This window comes from Prionailurus bengalensis, chromosome A1, assembly GCF_016509475.1.
Source record: "Prionailurus bengalensis isolate Pbe53 chromosome A1, Fcat_Pben_1.1_paternal_pri, whole genome shotgun sequence".
Classification (NCBI taxonomy): Eukaryota; Metazoa; Chordata; class Mammalia; order Carnivora; family Felidae; genus Prionailurus; species Prionailurus bengalensis.
The window spans coordinates 12,235,970-12,255,367 of NC_057343.1; the positions used below are offsets into that span (position 1 = coordinate 12,235,970).

Below are 19,398 nucleotides of genomic sequence, written 5' to 3' on the forward strand. Positions count from 1 at the left end.
CAGAGCTCCGGCATGATTTCCAGGAGATCGGAACGAATGGCTTCTTCAGAAATCAGAACTTAAATACTGAAGCTTTGGCAACTGTGTACTTAGCTCTCGAACAAACGATCCCCTCCTAAGTGACCACACTACGCACCACGTCCAGCCGTGTTTATTGGACAGGGAGTACTTCTCCATGATGGCTGTGAGGCGAAGCAGTGAGAAACGCTGGAGCAGGTTCAGCTGGCCGGCTGTCTGGTTGCTGATGTGGGGTGCCGTGGACGGCTGAGGCTGGTGCGAGAGCTGGAAACTATTCCATCGGAGTCGCCTTTACCGGAAAGACCGTCAGAGAAGCCAGTCACAAAGTGGATATGTCATTGGAAAACACAGGATGTTACTAACTTTTAAGTAGCTAATCAAAATAGTTTTCGAGCCAAGAAAATCACAAAGCAAATGGAACAGGAGGCGCCAATGTACAGAATGAACATAAGAAACTTTTTTTTTTTTTCAAGTCTGATAATGGAAAAGGTCATTCTCTGTTTTGTTGGGAGGTTTTAAATAAGTGGCATAATACATTTTATTTGTTTGTTTATTCCTAAATTTGCTCCCAAAGTGTTGAAAGCGGCTGAGACGGTGTATGTGTAAGTGTGTGTGGAGAGAGAGAGAGATGCAGACAGAGAGCTCGAGACAGAAAGTGAGATGTGGAATGTTCCGGAACTGTAGAACATTTTACACTGCCGTCCTGTCTGCATTCTAACTCTCCTTTGCTGTTGAGATGGAACCTGAAGGTGGCAGGCACAGATGAAGACGCACTCCTGAAGTGACAACACATTAGGGAACCACAAGACACATGTCTGTCTCAACAAGAGCCCAGCGGCAGGTACAGTATTACTATTTCTACTGCTTTAAGCTCTTCCGGGTCCATTTTTCAAGGGTGCTTCTGAAATGCTCTTTGTAAAACAGCTTTAATGTACCCTGTAATGGGCATTTTTTAAAGCCAAAATAAACTTGTGAAGTATGCACCCTTGCGTCTCAGAAATTTCTCATAGGATTAAAAAAAAAAAAAGTTTAAAATTTGAGGTGGAGCTGTTTAATTAATACTGCAGCAAGGACACGGGAAGTACCTGGGGCTCCCTTACCAGTGATCCCTAATGGTGCCTAGCATAATGCTTTCAATGTATACTCACAATATATACATATATATATTTTTTAGTAAAACTGAGATCGAATTAAAGGATAAACAGAGAAATGAATGTGAGTTGACACGGATTCAATCCCCATAATATTTGTCACAAAAGATATACTTGTGTTCGAATAGCCTAATCCTGTGTATCACCTCAAACAGGGTCAGGCATTTAGTATGTGCTCTTTAAACGTTTCTTAAATAAAGACACCATAATTATTACGAGATGGATTGAAAATCATGCCACCAACCTGTTTGGCCTGGTCAGAGAGGCCCCTACACCAGAATCCCTCCTTTCCCTGACCCCAGTGGCCTCCGACTCATTAAGAGATGCTCTGTCCACATCGCTGGGTGTTGTCCGACCTTCAGAGACTGAGTTGCCTTCGAAATCTAAGGTGATCTGATTAGGCGATGGAAAGGGGCATAATCCAGATTCTCCAACCAGTGCGTCGTGTGTTTGCAGCTCAGGCAAGACGTTCTTTGACCAGTCATCCACTACCTCCTGGAGCCCATTGACGTGGTGCAAGATGTCATCTAAATGAGGGAAGAGGTCATCTTTCTCCAAGTCCAAAAGGTCTCCCGTGCTGGCGTACAAATGGGAGCCCGGGACGTTGTCGTAGATACTGACTCTACTTGCTCTGTGGCAGGACGCCATGAGTCTGGGCTCCCCGGCACCAGGGCCCTGCTGTCTGCCCAGGGAGATGCTACCGGTCCTCCAGTTAACCCCATTGCTACCGTCTGTGGGCGAGAGGCTCTCAATAGAGAGTGCCTTGGGGAACGTTCCTGGTTTGTGATCCTTGGGAATATGCACTACCAAGTTCTCCTGGGAATGGAACTCGTGTGCGTGGTTCTGGTCGCCTGTGTCCCGCAGTGCCGTCCCGGCCAGCACGTCCAGGTCTTCCAAGTACATGCCCCCGCGCTTGTTGGCCTCCTGGCTTTTCCGTTCCTTGGGGCCGGGCGTGCTCACCCCGCTACCGCTGTTTAACGACTGGCTGCTTTCCCCGCTCCATTTGCCGGAGCTCAGGAGCCCTCTGGTGCAGGCAGCGGGGGGCGAGCTCTGGAGATCCCCGTTCGGGATGGGGACGCACTGCATGGCCTTGAAGGCCTCTGGCTCCTGTTGCAGCACGGGCCCGCTGATCACCAAGCCCCCGGTCCGCCCCGGCCCCTTGTGCCTTCCGTGCACTCCCTTCCCTCGGAGTGTCTCCATACGTTTCAAAAATGATTTGGCTCTGGTCCTGGTGGCTTTCTCATTCTTTGGGTGGAGGGGGTAGCTGAGAACGTCTTTGGGGGACTGTGGGAGGCTGCCGCTGACGAACGTGGCGTCCAGCATGACTGGGCTGTCGGGGCAGGACTGGCCGGGGCAGTCGAACGGCTCGCGGCCCGCGCTGTGGCTGCCCGGCTGGCCGCGACCGTCACTCCCTCCGCTGCTCTCACTGTGAATGGAGCAGACCTCGGGCTCGCTCAGGTCTGTGAGGACACTTTCACTGCTGGTGGTGTTCCTCATCCTAATGTCTCCCGATGACCCATTCCTGTCTCCTCCGGGGAACAGTGTGTGCAGGTCGTCCACGCGAGACCACCGGCGGCTGGTTCTTTGGAAAGTCCATTTGTTGCTGATGCAGAGATCTTCCTCATCTGAGTCGTCACCCTGAAAAACATTACAGATGATGCTCGCTTCCAGGAAGCATGGATGCAGTGGGAAACCGGGTGAGCACAGAGGCACGGTACTCCCCCTCTTTTCCCTTCCTTCCACGCGTGCCCTCTGGCTGTCCCACGGTCCTTCCACCATCTTTCATTGTCCCCCACACCCTCCTCCTCCCTTGTGCCTACAGGATCTCTTCTCAACCTGCTGAGCTTTCTTCCTTTTAATTTTCATAGAGGTTCTGAGTCCTTCCTTCCTCTCTGAGAAGTTTTCCTTGACTGATTACGAAGAGGTGTAATTACCATCTGACTAGACATCTAAATATAAAACACCTGCAGCTCTCTTTTTCAGAAACTTAATCCTGCCATCAAAGGCACCGACTTCTTTCCTGAAACCTCTTCACTGAGCCCCAGGACCATAGTTCCAGCTTCCCTCCTCTTTTTTTTTTAATTTTTAAAAATGTTTTTATTTTTGAGAGAGAGAGAGAAAGGGGGGGGGGAGAGTGGGGGAGGGCAGAGAGAGAGGGAGACACAGAATCTGAAGCAGGGTCCAGGCTCTGAGCTGTAGGCACAGAGTGTGATGCGGGGCTCTAACCCGTGAGCCGTTAGATCATGACCTGAGCCGAAGTCGGACGCTTAACCGACTGAGCCATCCAGGCGCCCCTCCAGCCTCCCTCTTCTGAACCTCAGAGTCAATCTATCTCCAAAGTAACACTCCTTACCTTAGTCTCCCAAATCTGATTCTTACCATGTATTCCCTGCGCAAATTAATGCCAAAATTATCCACTGAATTCCTCTAAGTAGAAACTTGGGCGCCATTACAGAGATCACTAGTTGAGGAGAGTCCAATCCAGCCGGCTCTGCTTGGCCAGCCTGCTTGTTTTTGATCAACTCTGAATCTAAATGCCTTTTCGCAGGACATGCATTGCCGGGCAGCTGAGCCCCCAGTGCTCTGCCCTGACTCACACTCTGCACCTCACACACTTCTTTTTCCTGTCTGGGTGCTGCCTGAGTAGAAACCCCCTGAGAGATGAGAGTCTGGGCTCCTTGAGGCCAGAGATGTCCTCGTTTACCTTTGCCAACCCTTGTGGCCCAGGACAGACCCGGACCTAGGGCAAAAAATAATAATTTCCCTCCAAGATGAGTGGATTCATCAGCCTCTTCCCCCTCCTCATCCTGCATGTTACCAAGACCCAACTCTGAAGTGACTTTCAAATCCGTTCCCTCCTTCACATCTTCCCTCTCATTCCCTTTGTGTAGGCCCTTGGCACCTCTGTCTGGGTCCGTTACAGTAAAAGCCTGGCTAGAATCCTTGTCTCCAGCGTCTTTCCCATCTAAACAGCTTTCCACAGTGTAATCCAAATATGATCATGTAATTTTCCAGCTTCAAAGCCTTCAGCTTCCCTTGGCCTTCCTAGAAGTCTTTAGCATGGCCATTCAAAGCCCTTTCAACCGGCCTGCAGTGTCCTGTTCTTGCCTCACTTTAGTTGTGCCTCCCAGTTTCCCCGCTCCCTGGCCCATTCTCTTCGAAGCCTTCCCTCACTGCTCCAAGGCAATGACTACTTCCCGCCCAGAGCTCCTACAGCATTTGGGTTAGATCTGTGTTGTAGCACTTACTCTAATGATAACTTGAGCTCATGCTGCTCGAATCCACTCTCAGTTGTTAGAGGTAAGCTCATCAAGAGAAGGGCTTGTGTTTCTGTGTCTTAATCACATTTATAACCTCTCCAACGTCAAGCACATAGTAACTGCTCAATACTGTTTTGTTATTTGAATTACATTTATTTTACTTTGACATCTGGTTCTAAGACCTGGTTCCAAATTCTAGTAGTACCAGTTAAGAGTTTAGGTGATTGCTTGCAAATTGCTTCTTCTCTCCAAAGTTTCCATCAACTCATGAAATGGTACTAAAAACAGGTTCTGCCTCATGGGTTCGCTGAGGGAGCTAAATGAAATAATGCATTTAGTAGGCCCTCATTAGAGGAGTATTTGTTATTTTCCAGTGTTGGCTAAATTGCTTATCTACTTATTGTCTATCTAAGAAGATTGCTTACCTATCTTTTTACATATCTAATGTCTACTTTAACCCCCCTTAACTTTGTGATATATTCTCCTTTCAAGAAAAAGTAAATAGATGCTCAGGCAATAAATATTGCCATCTCCCTATTCTCACTTAGTTCTTGAAAATCTAGATTCACATGGGCTGGACTAACTGACAAATTTGAACATTCACGTACAGCGGTTACATGCACATATGGTGGAAGGTGGAAGAAAGTAAAAACTGAGGTACTAGTGGAGAATTCCATTGCATTGGGATCACAGTGGGAAATTAGCTTTGAGTTTAAAAAAAGTCATATAAAGCTTTGGCAAAAGAGTTTAAAAAGATGTACACGTAGGAAAAAAGGAAAGGGTCTCGGGTGATGAATCAAAGTTATACTTTCTTTATAGCATTTTAGAGTTCTCTTTTTCTGTGATTGATACACAGTAAGACATGACATTTGAGAGCCACTTATGTATCAGGCACCATAAAGGTTGAAGGGTGAGCTCACTGGATTTTCAGATCACATTTCAGGAAGCTAGTGAAAAGAAGCTGATATTAAGTTAGCATTCTGAAAAAGCCCTTTCAGCAAATACGTTTTGAGAAGGCAAAGAAAGGATATATTTTTAAAGAAAATGTATATATTTTAAATAGAAACTACGATATTTAGCGTGGGCTCCAATGATGTCTCTCAAGTTAGCCCAAACTCGGTTACTGATGCTGGAAAACCACATACGAGTTGGATAAGGATTCCTTTATTTTGGTCAAGAAAAGATGCCAAGCTGGGCACTGTGGACTGGCAATGGAAAGCTTGCCCCCGTCTGCTAGACTCTAAGGGTTTATTATACTAGCTTTGGGCAACAGGAAGGTATTTACAATCCAACCAAGGCATGTGAAAAAGTGGTAAACTCCTGGAAAACACGGCCAGCAGTTCAGGGAAATTCTGCAGTATTTAGATCTTTTGAACCCAAACAAACAAATGAAAACCAAAGCAAAAAAAAAAACCAAACAAACAAAACAAAGACAAAAGAAAAAAAAATACCCATTCTCCTTTAGCATCCTGTGCATGTGATTATCATAGTATGTCCCAAAGGGCAGTGACATGATTCTGTCTGGTTTTTCCACCAGGGCAGAATCTTTCAACCTATTGATAGTGACATACAATAAGAAACTTTCCATCACAACTTAAGGCACACACATGTTACAATAAACAAACATACAAACGAATAAATAACCAAGCTCATGATATAAATATTATCCTTGTTTTTACTCATATTTTATAATCTAGTTTAGTCTATTTTTCTTAATATTGTCTGTTACCCACCAAAATTGTTTCACAGCTCACCAACGTGTCGTGACTGACAATATGAAAAACACACTGTACTAGAGTTTAAGTTGTTTTTTTTTTTTTCTAAACACTCAGGGCCCAGCAGACTTAACGTGCATACAGCCGACTCTCCAGTAATTGTGGAAGTGTACTGATTAAGAGATATTGAGATCTCCTCTGTTTGATAATTTTTTTGAGGCTTAAAAACAAATAGCTTGATTATTTAGGAATGCAAAATGGAAATCTCTAGGAGTCAGATGTATTTATGAGAAAAAGACACACCAGACAAACCTTAATCTCCCATCTCAATGGTTTAGTATACCATGGAAATCCAGACACAGAGTGTCTGGATTTCAGCAAAAGAACTGACAAGAGATTCTCATGATATCGTTGTGACCAAGATGGCTAACCATGTTGGATGCTATAGAGAGTTCTTTTGGTAACTGGTTGAGTAGTTCACACCAAAGAGTGTGGTCAAAAGGCTGAATGCAACTACAGGAGAGCTCTCTGGAGGATGCCTCCAAGTTATGTCAATTTTAAGAATAACTTGAATGAGCCAGGAGAACTCATGTTAGGTAATTCACTAAGTAATGTTGACCAAGGTACCCTTTTTGAGAGTCAACTATCTCAGTTGTAAATGGGAATAATAGTAATATAAATCCAGCATGATTTGTCAACACAGCCAAAGGAGATTATATGTGAAAATGACACGTAAACCTTAAAGTACAATGTAAAGCTACTTATTGTTGTTAGAGACTGGTGATATCGGGATGTATAAAGACCTTAACAGAACTGAATGGTGGCCTCTTAATGAGATAAAATTTCATGAAGTAAAAATAAATTAAACAAACAAACAAACAAACAAAAAACCCCAAGTCACTCACCATAGACAGTTTGAGAAACTGTTCAAGATTGAGCAGAGGTCAGAAAACTTTCTGTAAAGGGTCAGATAGTAAATATTATAGGTTTCTGGGCCATGCGATCCCTGTCATACCTGGCCAACTCTGCTATTAGAGCCAGAAGAATGAGTGTTCTAATGCAAGTTTCACTTTGTTTGAAAAAACAGGAACAGTGGTTTGCGGACCCCCAGTCTAGAAGATTGAGAGCTGATGGGCTGCTGTGTGAAAAGTGAGCCCTCGGTGCTTCTGCAGAGAAAAGAGCTAGAATCCAATGGGCGAGAGTTTACATCAAATCCGCTTTCGGCTTACTGTGTGGAAGACTTCCAGTAATTAGAAAGAAAATAAATTGCCCTGCAGTGCAGCAAACTCATCGTGGCTAGATGCTCACAGGCGGAGGCTGAGTGGGCTATGAGCAGGGCTCTCGGAAGTAAATCCTGTGGTGGATGAGAGGCTGGAGGAGATGATGGAACATCCCTTCCAACTCAAAGATCTAATGGTTCTAGGATATGCACCTGCAATTATCTTCAATTTGAGATTGTAATACTCTCCAGTCAAGCGAATGCTGGAATACGACGTAATTTTTTTCTCTTTTGACTCTGCTGTTTGGAGCTAGTGGGAAGCGTCTAATTTGGAGGGAGAGACTGGGGTGTGTGTGAAAAGCAGAGGGGGTGGAGGGGAGAGGAGACCGGGCCCCTGGACAACAGCTGCAGCTCCTTTGAAATGCTGATAGCATCCAGGCCCCGAGATGCTGGCTGCAAGGTGGCAATTAGTCATGGTTTCTGAGTTGCTTTCCACCTTTGGTCATGATTCAGAGAGCTTTATTAAAACTATAACTTTAACCAGAACCATTTGAAGCCAGCCTTTCTCTCTTGGGAAATCGTAGGGAAGAGCCTTGTGAGCATATATGTCCGTCTCTTTCCTCATTTAACAGACAGCCTACTGGAGTCTTTGGTCTCAACTTTAACTTTGAACGAAAGTCATACCACATAAACACTAACCAATGGGGAGTTTGAAGGTCATCGTGAAGCAAGTGTGAATTTTGTAGGTAATGATGAAGAAGAAACACTTTTTCTGAGAACAAGTAGCTCTGTGTGTGCCTTGGAGTTTTTAATTTAGATGAAATGCTGATATTTTGGCTTTTCCGAAAAATGGGAACATTCTGAGTTGAAATTATATATTCCTCAGAGACAAATGCCAAACAGACATTGCAAAAGAAAGGTGTTTTTTTTCTTTTTAATTTTTTTATTTTAATGGCATTTGGCCAGATCTTTACACTGGAAACAGGAGCCCACCCAGGTCAACAGCTGCAAGAGGCAGCTAATCCACGGTTACGTAGAAATTTAGAAGTGTATCTTCCATTCAGGTTAACGGGAGCTGAGTGGTGGAGTCCACCTGTTCAGAAGCTGGAATGTACCATTTGCAGGGCTGCAGGGGAAGGAGCCTGAAGCCGGAGGCAGGGGAGCTGCTGGTGTCCTCAGGGTCTCCAGAAATGCCTCCCGCCTGGGTTTTAGTAAGTGTCTCAGTGAGGTGTGTGGCCGAGACTGAGAATACTCTTCTCTACTTGACTCTCACAGAGACAGGGAAGGTTACCTTGAATCTCTGATAAATCACTTTTCTCTCCCACAAAGAGAAAATCTTGCGCTACTATCTTGAGAGGGGGAGGCAGGTGTGATTTCATTTTTCCTGGGGCTTTACAAGTAGCCATTTGTTGTCCAAGAAAGGTGTGTGCCCAAGTAAGTATGAATGAGGCTTCACCATCCTCATCTGTTTGCATACTTGTTTTTCTTTCTTGGGTGAACCCATCAAACTCTTCAGAATTAAAAAAAAAAAATCCAATGAGAAGGAAATGCAAAGCAGAGCAAGGACATTCACTGTGAGAGACCCAGAAATGCATTTCTACAAGGACATTAAATAAATCATGGACTTCTGTGCAGATGGCAAGAAACATCCCTCTTCTAAAGACAACAATAAAAATACATTATAATTGTATGTATTGCAGAGGAAACTCTTCCAGGCCTCAGGCCAAGTGCCAGAAGTCCCCTCAGACTCCAGTACATTTCTGAATTTTTTTGTTATTTTTGTTTTAATTTAATGTTTATTTATTTTTGGGAGAGAGAGACAGAGCATGAGCGGTGGAGGGGCAGAGACAGAGAGGAAGACATAGTATCCGAAGCAGGCTCCGAGCTGTCAGCACAGAGCCCGATGTGATGCGGGGCTCCAACCCTCGAACCGTGAGAACATGAGCTGAGCCAAAGTCTGACGCTTAACTGACTGAGCCACACAGGTTCCCCCTTTGTGTTATTTTTTTAAAGTTTTTTTTTAATGTTTATTTATTTATTTTGAGGGACAGAGAGAGAGAGAGAGAGAGAGAGAGAGACCAGGAGAGGGGCAGAGAGAGGGAGAGAAAGAATCCCTAGCACTTGCAGTGCAGAGCTTGACTCGGGGCTCGAACTCATGAACTGCGAGACCATGACCTGAGCCAACATCAAGAGTCAGATGCTTGACTAACTGGGCCAGCCAGGGGCCCCTGTGAATTCTTTGAAAGGCAAGGAGGGGCATTTTGATGCCAGAGTATCTGGGGTCAAACCTTGCTATTTCTGAGTGACTTTGAGCAAGTTACTCCCTGTGCATCCGTGACACGGGGAGGGATAGCGCCTGGCACAGAGCATGCTCTGTGTGGGTGTTTGCTGCCCACACAAAGTGCTAGGTGAGCACATGTAGCCCTTTCATTGATCCCAAAGGGAGAAAGAACCACTGGGGCTATGGACAGTTAGGCAATTTGGGGATGATATTCTACAGAATGAATCATGTCTGGGCCTCTGCAGATGAGAGATAAGGATTATATTTTTATTTCTTAGATTGCCTAAAATGGGGACATACCTAGAGGAAATGCTGCTGGTTGTCTTTTTCTTCCAACTGAACAAATTCCGAAGTTGACTGCAGTGTCACATGGTGCTTCTTCTCAAGTTTCACTTTCTACCTTTGATCATTTGACCTAGTCCTAGCTTGTATTTATGTATGTATTTATATTTTTTTGGTGCAGTAAAATAAAGGGTGAGCCTATGACTTGTGGAAGGGGCAGATCACAGGAATGCACACCCCCACACGGTCTCCTGCATAACTGCTTAGACCACAGCCCCAGATGCTGGTCATTATTGAGATTCACAAGGTGGTGAAGACCACATGTTGAAATTATTTATTTGAGAAGTCAGGCCATGTCTTCTCAATTTACTGAGTGCAAAGCCGTATTTTATTTCAGTGCATGCATTTGTGAGGCCTCTAGCTGAGCAGGGGCTGTAAGGGTAAGGGCTGCTACATCCAACGTGAGGAATAAATTAAGAATGTCAGAATACTGAAGTGACCGATTTACAGAGGAACTTTTGTGAAGGTAACACACAACCAGCCTAACAAATGTTATTCCGGCCGATCTCACATGTGGGTTTTTGAAAAGCTGGTGATAGGGTGAGAATCTGATCACTCCACTTGGCTGAAAACAAATCATGTCATTAGTTTTTGTCTTTTGTAATACACTGCAGCTACACAGATCTGTCTAGGAAGCCGTATGGATCAGCCATGCTTTAGACACATAGGCGTGGCTGTGTTAGGTTAATAAGAACCATGTGTTACGACCAAAACAACATCTGATGCTCACGCTTCAGATCGTGTGTATGCTTTTCAAGGGGTCTATTCAGCCAGACAGCTGTTGGGACGTTTATTTCCACATTTTTAATTTGTCTTTGGCCTAGACAAATTTCTCATATTTTAATATTTCTCTGGATATTGTTTTTCACCATTTTACCTCATTAGCTTAAATCTTTGGTTTCTAACTCAAACCCCAAACTGTTTTTAAGGTGAGGTCAACCAAAATTCATTTGCTTTTTTTTTTTTTTTTTCCTTTGGGTGCTATTTTAGAATAGAAATTCAAATTCAAGTTATTTTTTAAAGATCAGGTTACTCAAGAGTGACTTAAAATCTATTGGATTTAATGATTTCTCTGGGTAGACCAGGATAAAGAGCACTTTCTTTCGACTCAAAGATGTTTTCTCTGCTTCTTCAAAATATACTGTGGCTTGACTTGTTACATATTGGAGATGTGAAATGAAAAAAGTAGTCAACGATCTTAATTTTGAATTTCCCAAGAGGATCAATTCACTGAGGGATAGGGAGGGTTTTCAGCGACAGTGGTTATTAGGAGCCTTGATTTTGGAGTCAGGCATGCCTGAGTTTGAAACTCTGTTCTCCCGCTAGCTTAAAGATCATGAGCAAATGACAACCTGTTCAAGTTTTATTTCCTTTGTCTAGAAAACAGAGATCCTACCTCAATGGATTCAATGAGATCACGTATGGCAAGCACATAACATAGCTCCTCGAAAACAGTAAGTGCTCAATAAAGTACAGCTTTATTTCAGAACTGAAGTGTCCAGTCTCATTCCTACAGAGGGAATAGCACATGCTAGTCCTAGAACACGGAGGGAGCATAGTGACTCTTAAAACTGAACGAAATTCCTTGTGAGCAGAGAGAAGTGTAAGTGGGAGGGATGGTATACAGGAGGCAGGCCCCGCATCTTGTTGCCACACTCCACACGACCCCTCACTGATTATGAAATGAACCTGCCTGCGGATGAGCACATCTTCCAGGGTACTTGGAAATAAAATGCTATGGAACAGGATGAAGCAAAAGACATTTGGCACGGGCCCACGGGTTCTTTTCTGCATTCGCTTAATCTACGCATCACTGTGGAGTACTTGAGACTGATGGGGAGTGGATACTTACGACTAAAGAAACTTCGAAAAGATGACCACAGAGAAGGCATTTTATATCTTTCAGCAAAACTCTTTGATCAAATTGAAAACAAAGTGAAATGGTGAAACAAATGGAACTCAGCCTGGATTTATAATGGGACTTATTTATGATGGTTATGATGAGCTGGGATATTTGGAAAACATAGATGGTCAGGCATTTCAGAATTTTGCTTGGGTTCCTGTTGTTTTTAATCCATAAATGCAAACTTCTTTTGTTAACATAAACCATGATCTTAGTAAGGTGTAGACACCTACCTTTTTCCTTTGGAAGTTCACATCAAGTTTCATTGAGGCACACTTGTTCAATGTATGCAGTCGTCTGAAAAGAAAGAAAAAGGTGGTGATTGCTACCACTAATAAGCCTAAATTTTCTTTTCAGATTGATTCTCATTTATTGCCAATGAAGTTGAAAGTGCAGAAATGAAAAGTTATGTCCCAACAAAGTACTGTACCCACTCAAGTTATGCTATGCAAAGGGTCCCGTTGGCTTTCCAGCCTACCAGTCCCTACCCATCCCCTAATCTAAACCCAGTCTTTTCCTGGCTTCCCTCTCCTTTCCTGGAATGCATGAACAGTCATCTTAGCCCTGCTTTCACCAGCCCCTCCATTCATTTGCCACCTCGATCATGCTAGTCCCCAAATTCAGATCAACTTAACCATCTGTCCTCTCCCCTACTCTTGGACTATTGGGTATAAATGGCAAGATAACTCAGTGCTGAATTATATATGTGGTAGACTAAATTGTGTCCCCACCCAAACTCGTATGCTGAAACCCTAACGCCCAATGTTATTGTATGTGGAGTAAGAAGTAATTGAGGTTAAATGAGGTCACAGGAAAGAGCTCTGATCCAACAGAATTGGTTCCTTACAAGGGGAGACACCAGAGAGCTCGCGCTCTCTCAATCTGCCATGTGAGAACATAGTGAGAAGGTGGCTGTCTGCTAGTCAGAAAGAGTGTGCTTACCAGGGACCAAGCCCTGCTGGCACCTTGATCTTGGACTTTCCAGCCTCCAGAACTGTGCGAAAATAAATGTCTGTTGTTTAAGACACTCAGTCTGTGGTATTTTGTTATGGCAGACCGGGCTGACGAATAAATACATTTTGATTTTCATCCTCAGCTGGGCTCTGAAAATTGCTACTCAGCATTCCTTTCATTTTTTTGTCTGGTTGGCTCCCAATCTCAGATCATGAAAAATATCCCAGTCCCACAACAGAGAACTTAGCCACTGCTGCCAATGAGAAAATATAGCTGAACATAAGCTATCAGACATAAATTCTTTTAATAATCCTTTCCTTCATCATAAAAAAAATGATGTTCCTCTTCTTTTTCAAAGCTAACCCTTTCATCTTGTTTTTTATTTCAACATCCACCACTTCTTCTGGGACCTTGATACCTCACTTATTCCCTCACCTCAGCAAATTCTCTCGACTGCTTTCTTCTCTTTAAGCTTATCCCTGTCTTGAACAAATTGACTAACCAATTAGTTAGCTACCTAAATCACCATAATCACACAAACAATTTTCCCCTCAATCCTAATCTTCCCATCAAGCAACTGTACTAACCTACCCCAATATTCCCTTTCTTACACTACTCAACTGCCCGAGAACAGTCTCAATATTCATTCACTCTTCAATCCATTACAATGTAATTTCCTGAAATGCTCTTGCAAATACCTTTACTAGTTTACTTTATCTGATTACGCTTTAAAAATCATAGTTATTGAATGCATATGGTTTGAAGAGTCACACATTACCCCTCCTGTCCTTTTTCATTTATGCCTCTTTGGGGGCAACTCTTTCGCCTGTTTCTTTTGTTGGCATTTACCTCTAACAACATGTTTATGCTGTTACTTCTTGATTTTTCAGTACAAATCATTATTTATAGACTTTATTCTCTGCATGATGATTTATTTTTTTTTTTTACTACCTGTCCCCATCCCTCGCCTACCCCACATTCGTACACTGTATCTTTTATAATTATAGTTATGTCATAATTTCAGTTTTTGGATAAATCAGTATTCAGTGTTTATTATATTTATTATTGACCATGTAAATGCTGTTCACATGTATATCACACTCTGATTATTTTGTCTTCCATTCTCAACTTTTCATTATCCTAGGAGTTAATAAGCATCTTGTTTATTTGTTTCCTTAGTTTTCAATGTATTTATCCCTAAATTCAAACTCAAATACTTCCTCAGCTATCTAACTCCCTAAGTGTGTTACTCTAGTAATCTAATTTCCTTGGTGACGTCTCTCTCAGAGCCTTCTTACCTGTTCTAGTTGGGGGGTTGCTGCCCTTGTTTTTAGTTCATTTTATTTTACTATCATGGGCTGATCAGATTTCTCAGCACTCAGATTCTCAGATTTTTCTTGAGTGTGTTTTCTAATATGCTGAGGCTGAGCTACAAAAGAGGCCTGAGAACCTCAATATTTAGAACATAAATATCACTGTCACTGAAGTTCCCATTTTCACTTGAGTGTCTCACCTTCAACTATGTCTAGTGTTCCCCCAGCCTAGGGAACTTCTGTTGTAGCCTCTCCAGGCAATCAACTTCTAGTTTTGGGCTGATGGTGGGGAAGAAAAGTCACCTAGATATAAACTAGGGGAGTAAATCCAGGGCTCTATCTACTTTAAAACAGAATTTCAAACAACCGTCTTCTTTTTAGCCTCCCTTAAATGTCAATCCCCATTTTTGAGCTTTTTAGGATTATTGTAGTACAGACTGAATTTATGACTTACTTCACTGACCACTTAGCTTTTATTTCTTGGGCTTGCCAAGTTTTCTACTACATCATTTCTGTTTTTCTGCTTTGAAAATTTTATAGTTGTGGTGTCTCTCTTTGTATGGACATCTGCTTTTGTAAAGGAATGCCTCTCTAAATCAGTGGGAATTTAGATAGCAAGAAAATTCAGGGGTTCAATCTCCTATCTTTGATGACTCCTTTTGTATTCTGACTGCTCTGGCTTTAAATTTTCAGCTCAATGAGTTTTGGCAATTTTAACTACCCTCAAACAAGGTAAAGAACATTTTTGCACATAGGAACGTTCTCTTGCGCTCCTTTACCATCAATTCTCTCCTCACCACCACATCCCCTCCTACCGCCCTCAGGGTCATCTTCTTTCTGATTTCTATCACTCATAGACTGATTTTGCCAATCCTTGGTTATAATATAAATGGAATCATATGGTATGTAGTTTTGTGTGTCTGGCTTTTTTTTTTTTCACTCAACACAATATTTTTGAGATTGATCCATTTTACGGAGTATAGCAGTAATCATTCCTTTTAATGGCAGAGTAGTTTTCCATGGTATAAAGACATACAATTGGTTTATCTACTCTTTTGCTGGTGGATATTTAGGCTATTTCCAGTTTTGACCAATGCTTTTTGATCACCAAATTCCATATCTTCTTTTTAGCAAAGACCTGTTTGTAGTAATGGGCAATAATCCCCACTCTCCATTCCTTGAAACTTTTCTCTTTGGCATTTAAGATTATGAGTTCCTATCTCCTTCCTGTCACCAAGTAGTACCTGCCCCTTAACTATTAATATTTTTTAGGATTCAGACTATAGTCATTGCTCTTTTTATTCTGCATGAATATACTGAAATATATTATCCCATCTTAAAATAGACTCTGATGATGTCCAATCTTCTTTCTCTAACCCAGATACCTCCCTTGAGCCCCAGAGTTACGTTTCTAACTACTCATTAATCTCACCCATTTGTGGGGTTCTGCTGACCCTTCAAACTCAACTTTCAAAACTGAGCTCATCGTATTCTCTTCCAAACTTGTTTCTGATACTTACTGTCTTATCTTGATTAAGAGCATCACCATGTAGGCCAGCCAAATGGAGTCATCTTGACACTTTTCTTCTTTAAGGTCTGTATTCATTTGATTACCAAGTCCCGTCAATTACATCTCTGGTATTTTTGAAATCTTGCCTCTTCTTTGGCCCTATTTTGGTGCCTTCTCATCTTTTACCTAAGTCAGGCAATAGCCTCTTAATTGGTTTCACTACCAATTCAAATGCTTTACGTTAAAACCAGTTCTATTTCTCAACTTTTTCTCATGTCACTCATTTATTTAAAAATATCTGATGACTCCCCTTATTTTCAGCCATCTCCAGTTTACCCACTGACTACACATTCATTAGTGTCAAATATAATAAGCAACCCTGGATTAGAAACTGATCATTTAGTCTGAAGCTATCTTTAGCATGGGCTTGGCCTTTGCTCTTATAACTGACAGCCTATCTTTTTGGTCAGTTCCACATGTGTCCATTGCTGCCTAAGACCTAAGAGTGGTATGTGAGGTAAATTTTATATATACATTCTCATTTGGATATATAATGAGGTACAGAAGAGCTTAAATAAGTTGATGTTGCTCATCTGGCAGCTCTGTAACAGGTTTGTTTAGGTAAGGATTGCTTGTCATTTATAAAATTTACTTTTCTAACAAACTGTTCTTCCATTATAGGTTGGAATCACAAACAAACATTTTTATTCTGTGCAAAAGTTTTTGATCTCCTACATACACAAAAGCCATCAAAGGGCTCATCCTTTATATGTCACGTGCTTGAATATGCTTTCTACTTTTTGACACAAACAAGAGGTCAATTTGTTATTTTCTAAAGCTGGAGACTCAAACAAACTAGATTTGACTACATAGATTTGGGTCCTTTTATCTCCCCTGAACCCAGATACTTGCCTGCACTTTAAGAGTTGCTCCTCTTCTTGGAAAAAAAATATTTGTAAAACCTGTATCTTGTAAAGGACTTGTGCCCAGAATACATAAGAACTCCACAATAAATTCCATGATAGGTCAAACAATCTTGAATTTTTAAATGTGCAAAATATTTGAACATACAGTTTGTTTTTTAAATGTTTATTTTTGAGAGAGGGAGAGAGAGTGCACAAGCAGGGAGGGACAGAGAGAAGGAGACACAGAATCTGAAGCAGGCTCCTGGTTCCAAGCTGTCAGCACAGAGCCTGATGTGAAGCCCGATGAGGGGCTCAAACTCACAAACTGTGAGATCATGACCTGAGCCAAAGTCAGATGCTTAACCAACTGAGCTACCCAGATGCCCCTGAACATACAGTTCTAAAAGAAGATATTCAAATGGCAAATAAGCACATGAAAAGATGCTTAGTGGTCATGGGGGAAATGCAAATTAAAATAATAAGACACATTGGAATGCCTAAATTAAAGACACTGTCAACGCTAAGTTTTAGCAAAGACATAGAACCACTGGAACTTCCAAAAGGATACAGCCTCCTTGGAAAACAATTTGGTAATATCTTACTAAATTAAACATATTCTTAGAATATGACCCAGCAATTCTACTCTTAGTTATATCCAAGATAAAATAAATCGTACACCCATACAAAGACCTGTACTTGAATGTTCACAGCAAATTTATTCAGAAAATAGCCCCAAAGTGGAAATAACACAAAGGTCCCTTAACTGACAAATGGAAATAAAAACTGTGGTATACACATATAAAGAAATATTCAAAAATACAAAGGCACTAACAACTGATACATGCAACGAAATGGATGAGTCTCAGAGGCATTATGTTAAGTAAAAGAAGCCAGACACAAAGAGCACACACTATATAATTGCATTTATACAAAATTTTAGAAAAGGTAGAACTGCAGTGACAGAAAACAGTTCAGTGGTTGCCAAATGTCAGCAATGGAGAACTTTTTGAGATAATGGAAATGTTCTACATCATGATTGTGGTGAATGTCACATAACTGTATACATTTGACAAAATTCAACAAATCGTAGGTTTTAAGTTGGTGAATTTTTTTGAATGTAAATTACACTTTTAATAAAGCTGAATAAAAAACACTGCAAGTGAGTGACGTCGGTGGGAATGGTGGAATAAAAGTCTTCAATGCTCTGTTCCTCTATAAAAGTAAGAAGAATATTGGCAATAACTGTCAAAATCAACTTTTTAAGAACTCTGGAAAGTAATAAAGGCTTGCAACCATCCAAGTACTGTCTATTTAAGAACAGTGGTTGAATCTATGTGGGAACAGGGAGATTTGAGGCATCTGACCTTGCCCTATTCTCATGTTTCTTTCCTCAGCTCTGCAAAAGCTTTGAAAAACAACAGCATCACAATCAGAGTACCTATGAAAACTGGCAGCCTAGCAGCCACTGGAGAGGGCAGAATGGGCTTGGCTCCCCAAAAGCTTCATTATTAAAGAACTGTCATTATCTGAGCTGCCTGGAAACTGCCTGAATGGCCCCCATTCACAGGGCTTATCTTCATTTAACCTGACTCTGAGCTCATCACTGAGAACAGTTCCCCCCCCAGGGTGTTTGTCAAAAACAATCAGCAGCAATTATTTAACATCATAGCTGCCTGAACCGCTGATAACATTTGGGCTAAACAAGATGTGAACCAAAATGAATGAAAAGGATAGCTGCAAGAATCAGATGCCCATAGGGGACTTAGAAAAGTTTTAACATATTCTTAGGAATCTAGAAGGCCAAGCACACATGAAGAACTGTGTGCATACCCAGAAAAGGCATAACAAAGTCCTAATTTCTCACCTCTGCTTGGCATTGTTGATCTGCACAAGCAGGAAATAAAGGCTAAGGCAGAATTATCAACTTCCTCCTGGAACATTGAAACCATAGCCCAATATGCACAAAGAGCCCTTGATAAAGGCTGGGAGACATACTGGTTCAAGGCATTTAAGGACAGTCCTGTTCAATCATTTGCTGACCGCTAAGCTAACCAAATGGAGACTTCAGTGGTAATATATAGCAAAGTATTCAGACTTCAGAGAATTAGCTGAGGAAAGTCACTGAACTATAGCCACAACAAGGGAATTCACTAAACTATAGCCACAGCAACAAACCTTGGGGAGAGGAGATCTGATTTTGAGAGTTGCCACATTATAGTGTTCAAAATTTCTGGTATTAAACAAAAAATAACAAGACAACACACAGATTCTAAAGTTTAGATGGAGAGGCAAAAGACCCAGAACAGCCAACACAATATTGAAGCAGAAGAACAAAGTTGGAGGGCTGATACTACCCAACTTCAAGACTTACTATAAAGCTAAAGTAATCAATACAGTATGATACTGGTAAAAGAATAGAAAAATGGATCCATGGAACAGCATAGAGAGCCTGGAAATAGACCAACACAAGTATGGTCAACTGATCTGTGACAAAGGAACAAAAGTAATATAATAGAGAACTGATAGCCTTTCAACAAATTTTGTTGCAACAACTGAACATACACACACACACACACACACACACACACAAACACAAATCCATCTAGACACAGACCTTCTACTGATAGCCTTTCAACAATTTTTTTTGCAACAACTGAACACACACACACACACACACACACCACACACACAACACAAATCCATCTAGACACAGACCTTCTACCCATCACAAAAATTAACTCAAAATGAATCACAGACCTAAATGTAAACACAAAATTATAAGGTCTCTGGAAGATAACATAGAAGGAAATCTAAATGACTTGAGGTT

General features: G+C 41.7%; 1 protein-coding gene across 4 annotated transcripts in view; it reads right to left on the reverse strand.

The window, feature by feature from the left end:
- Positions 1 to 19,398, reverse strand: part of STARD13 (StAR related lipid transfer domain containing 13) — a 242,541-nt gene that overhangs the window by 23,437 nt on the left and 199,706 nt on the right. For all 4 annotated transcript variants that reach the window (XM_043576630.1, XM_043576617.1, XM_043576624.1 and 1 more), the window contains exons 4-6: positions 12,123 to 12,186; positions 1,414 to 2,807; positions 137 to 307 (exon numbers count right to left, since the gene is read on the reverse strand). In XM_043576630.1, coding sequence (XP_043432565.1) covers positions 137 to 307; positions 1,414 to 2,807; positions 12,123 to 12,186 — 1,629 coding nt within the window. The remainder of the gene's footprint in view (positions 1 to 136; positions 308 to 1,413; positions 2,808 to 12,122; positions 12,187 to 19,398) is intronic.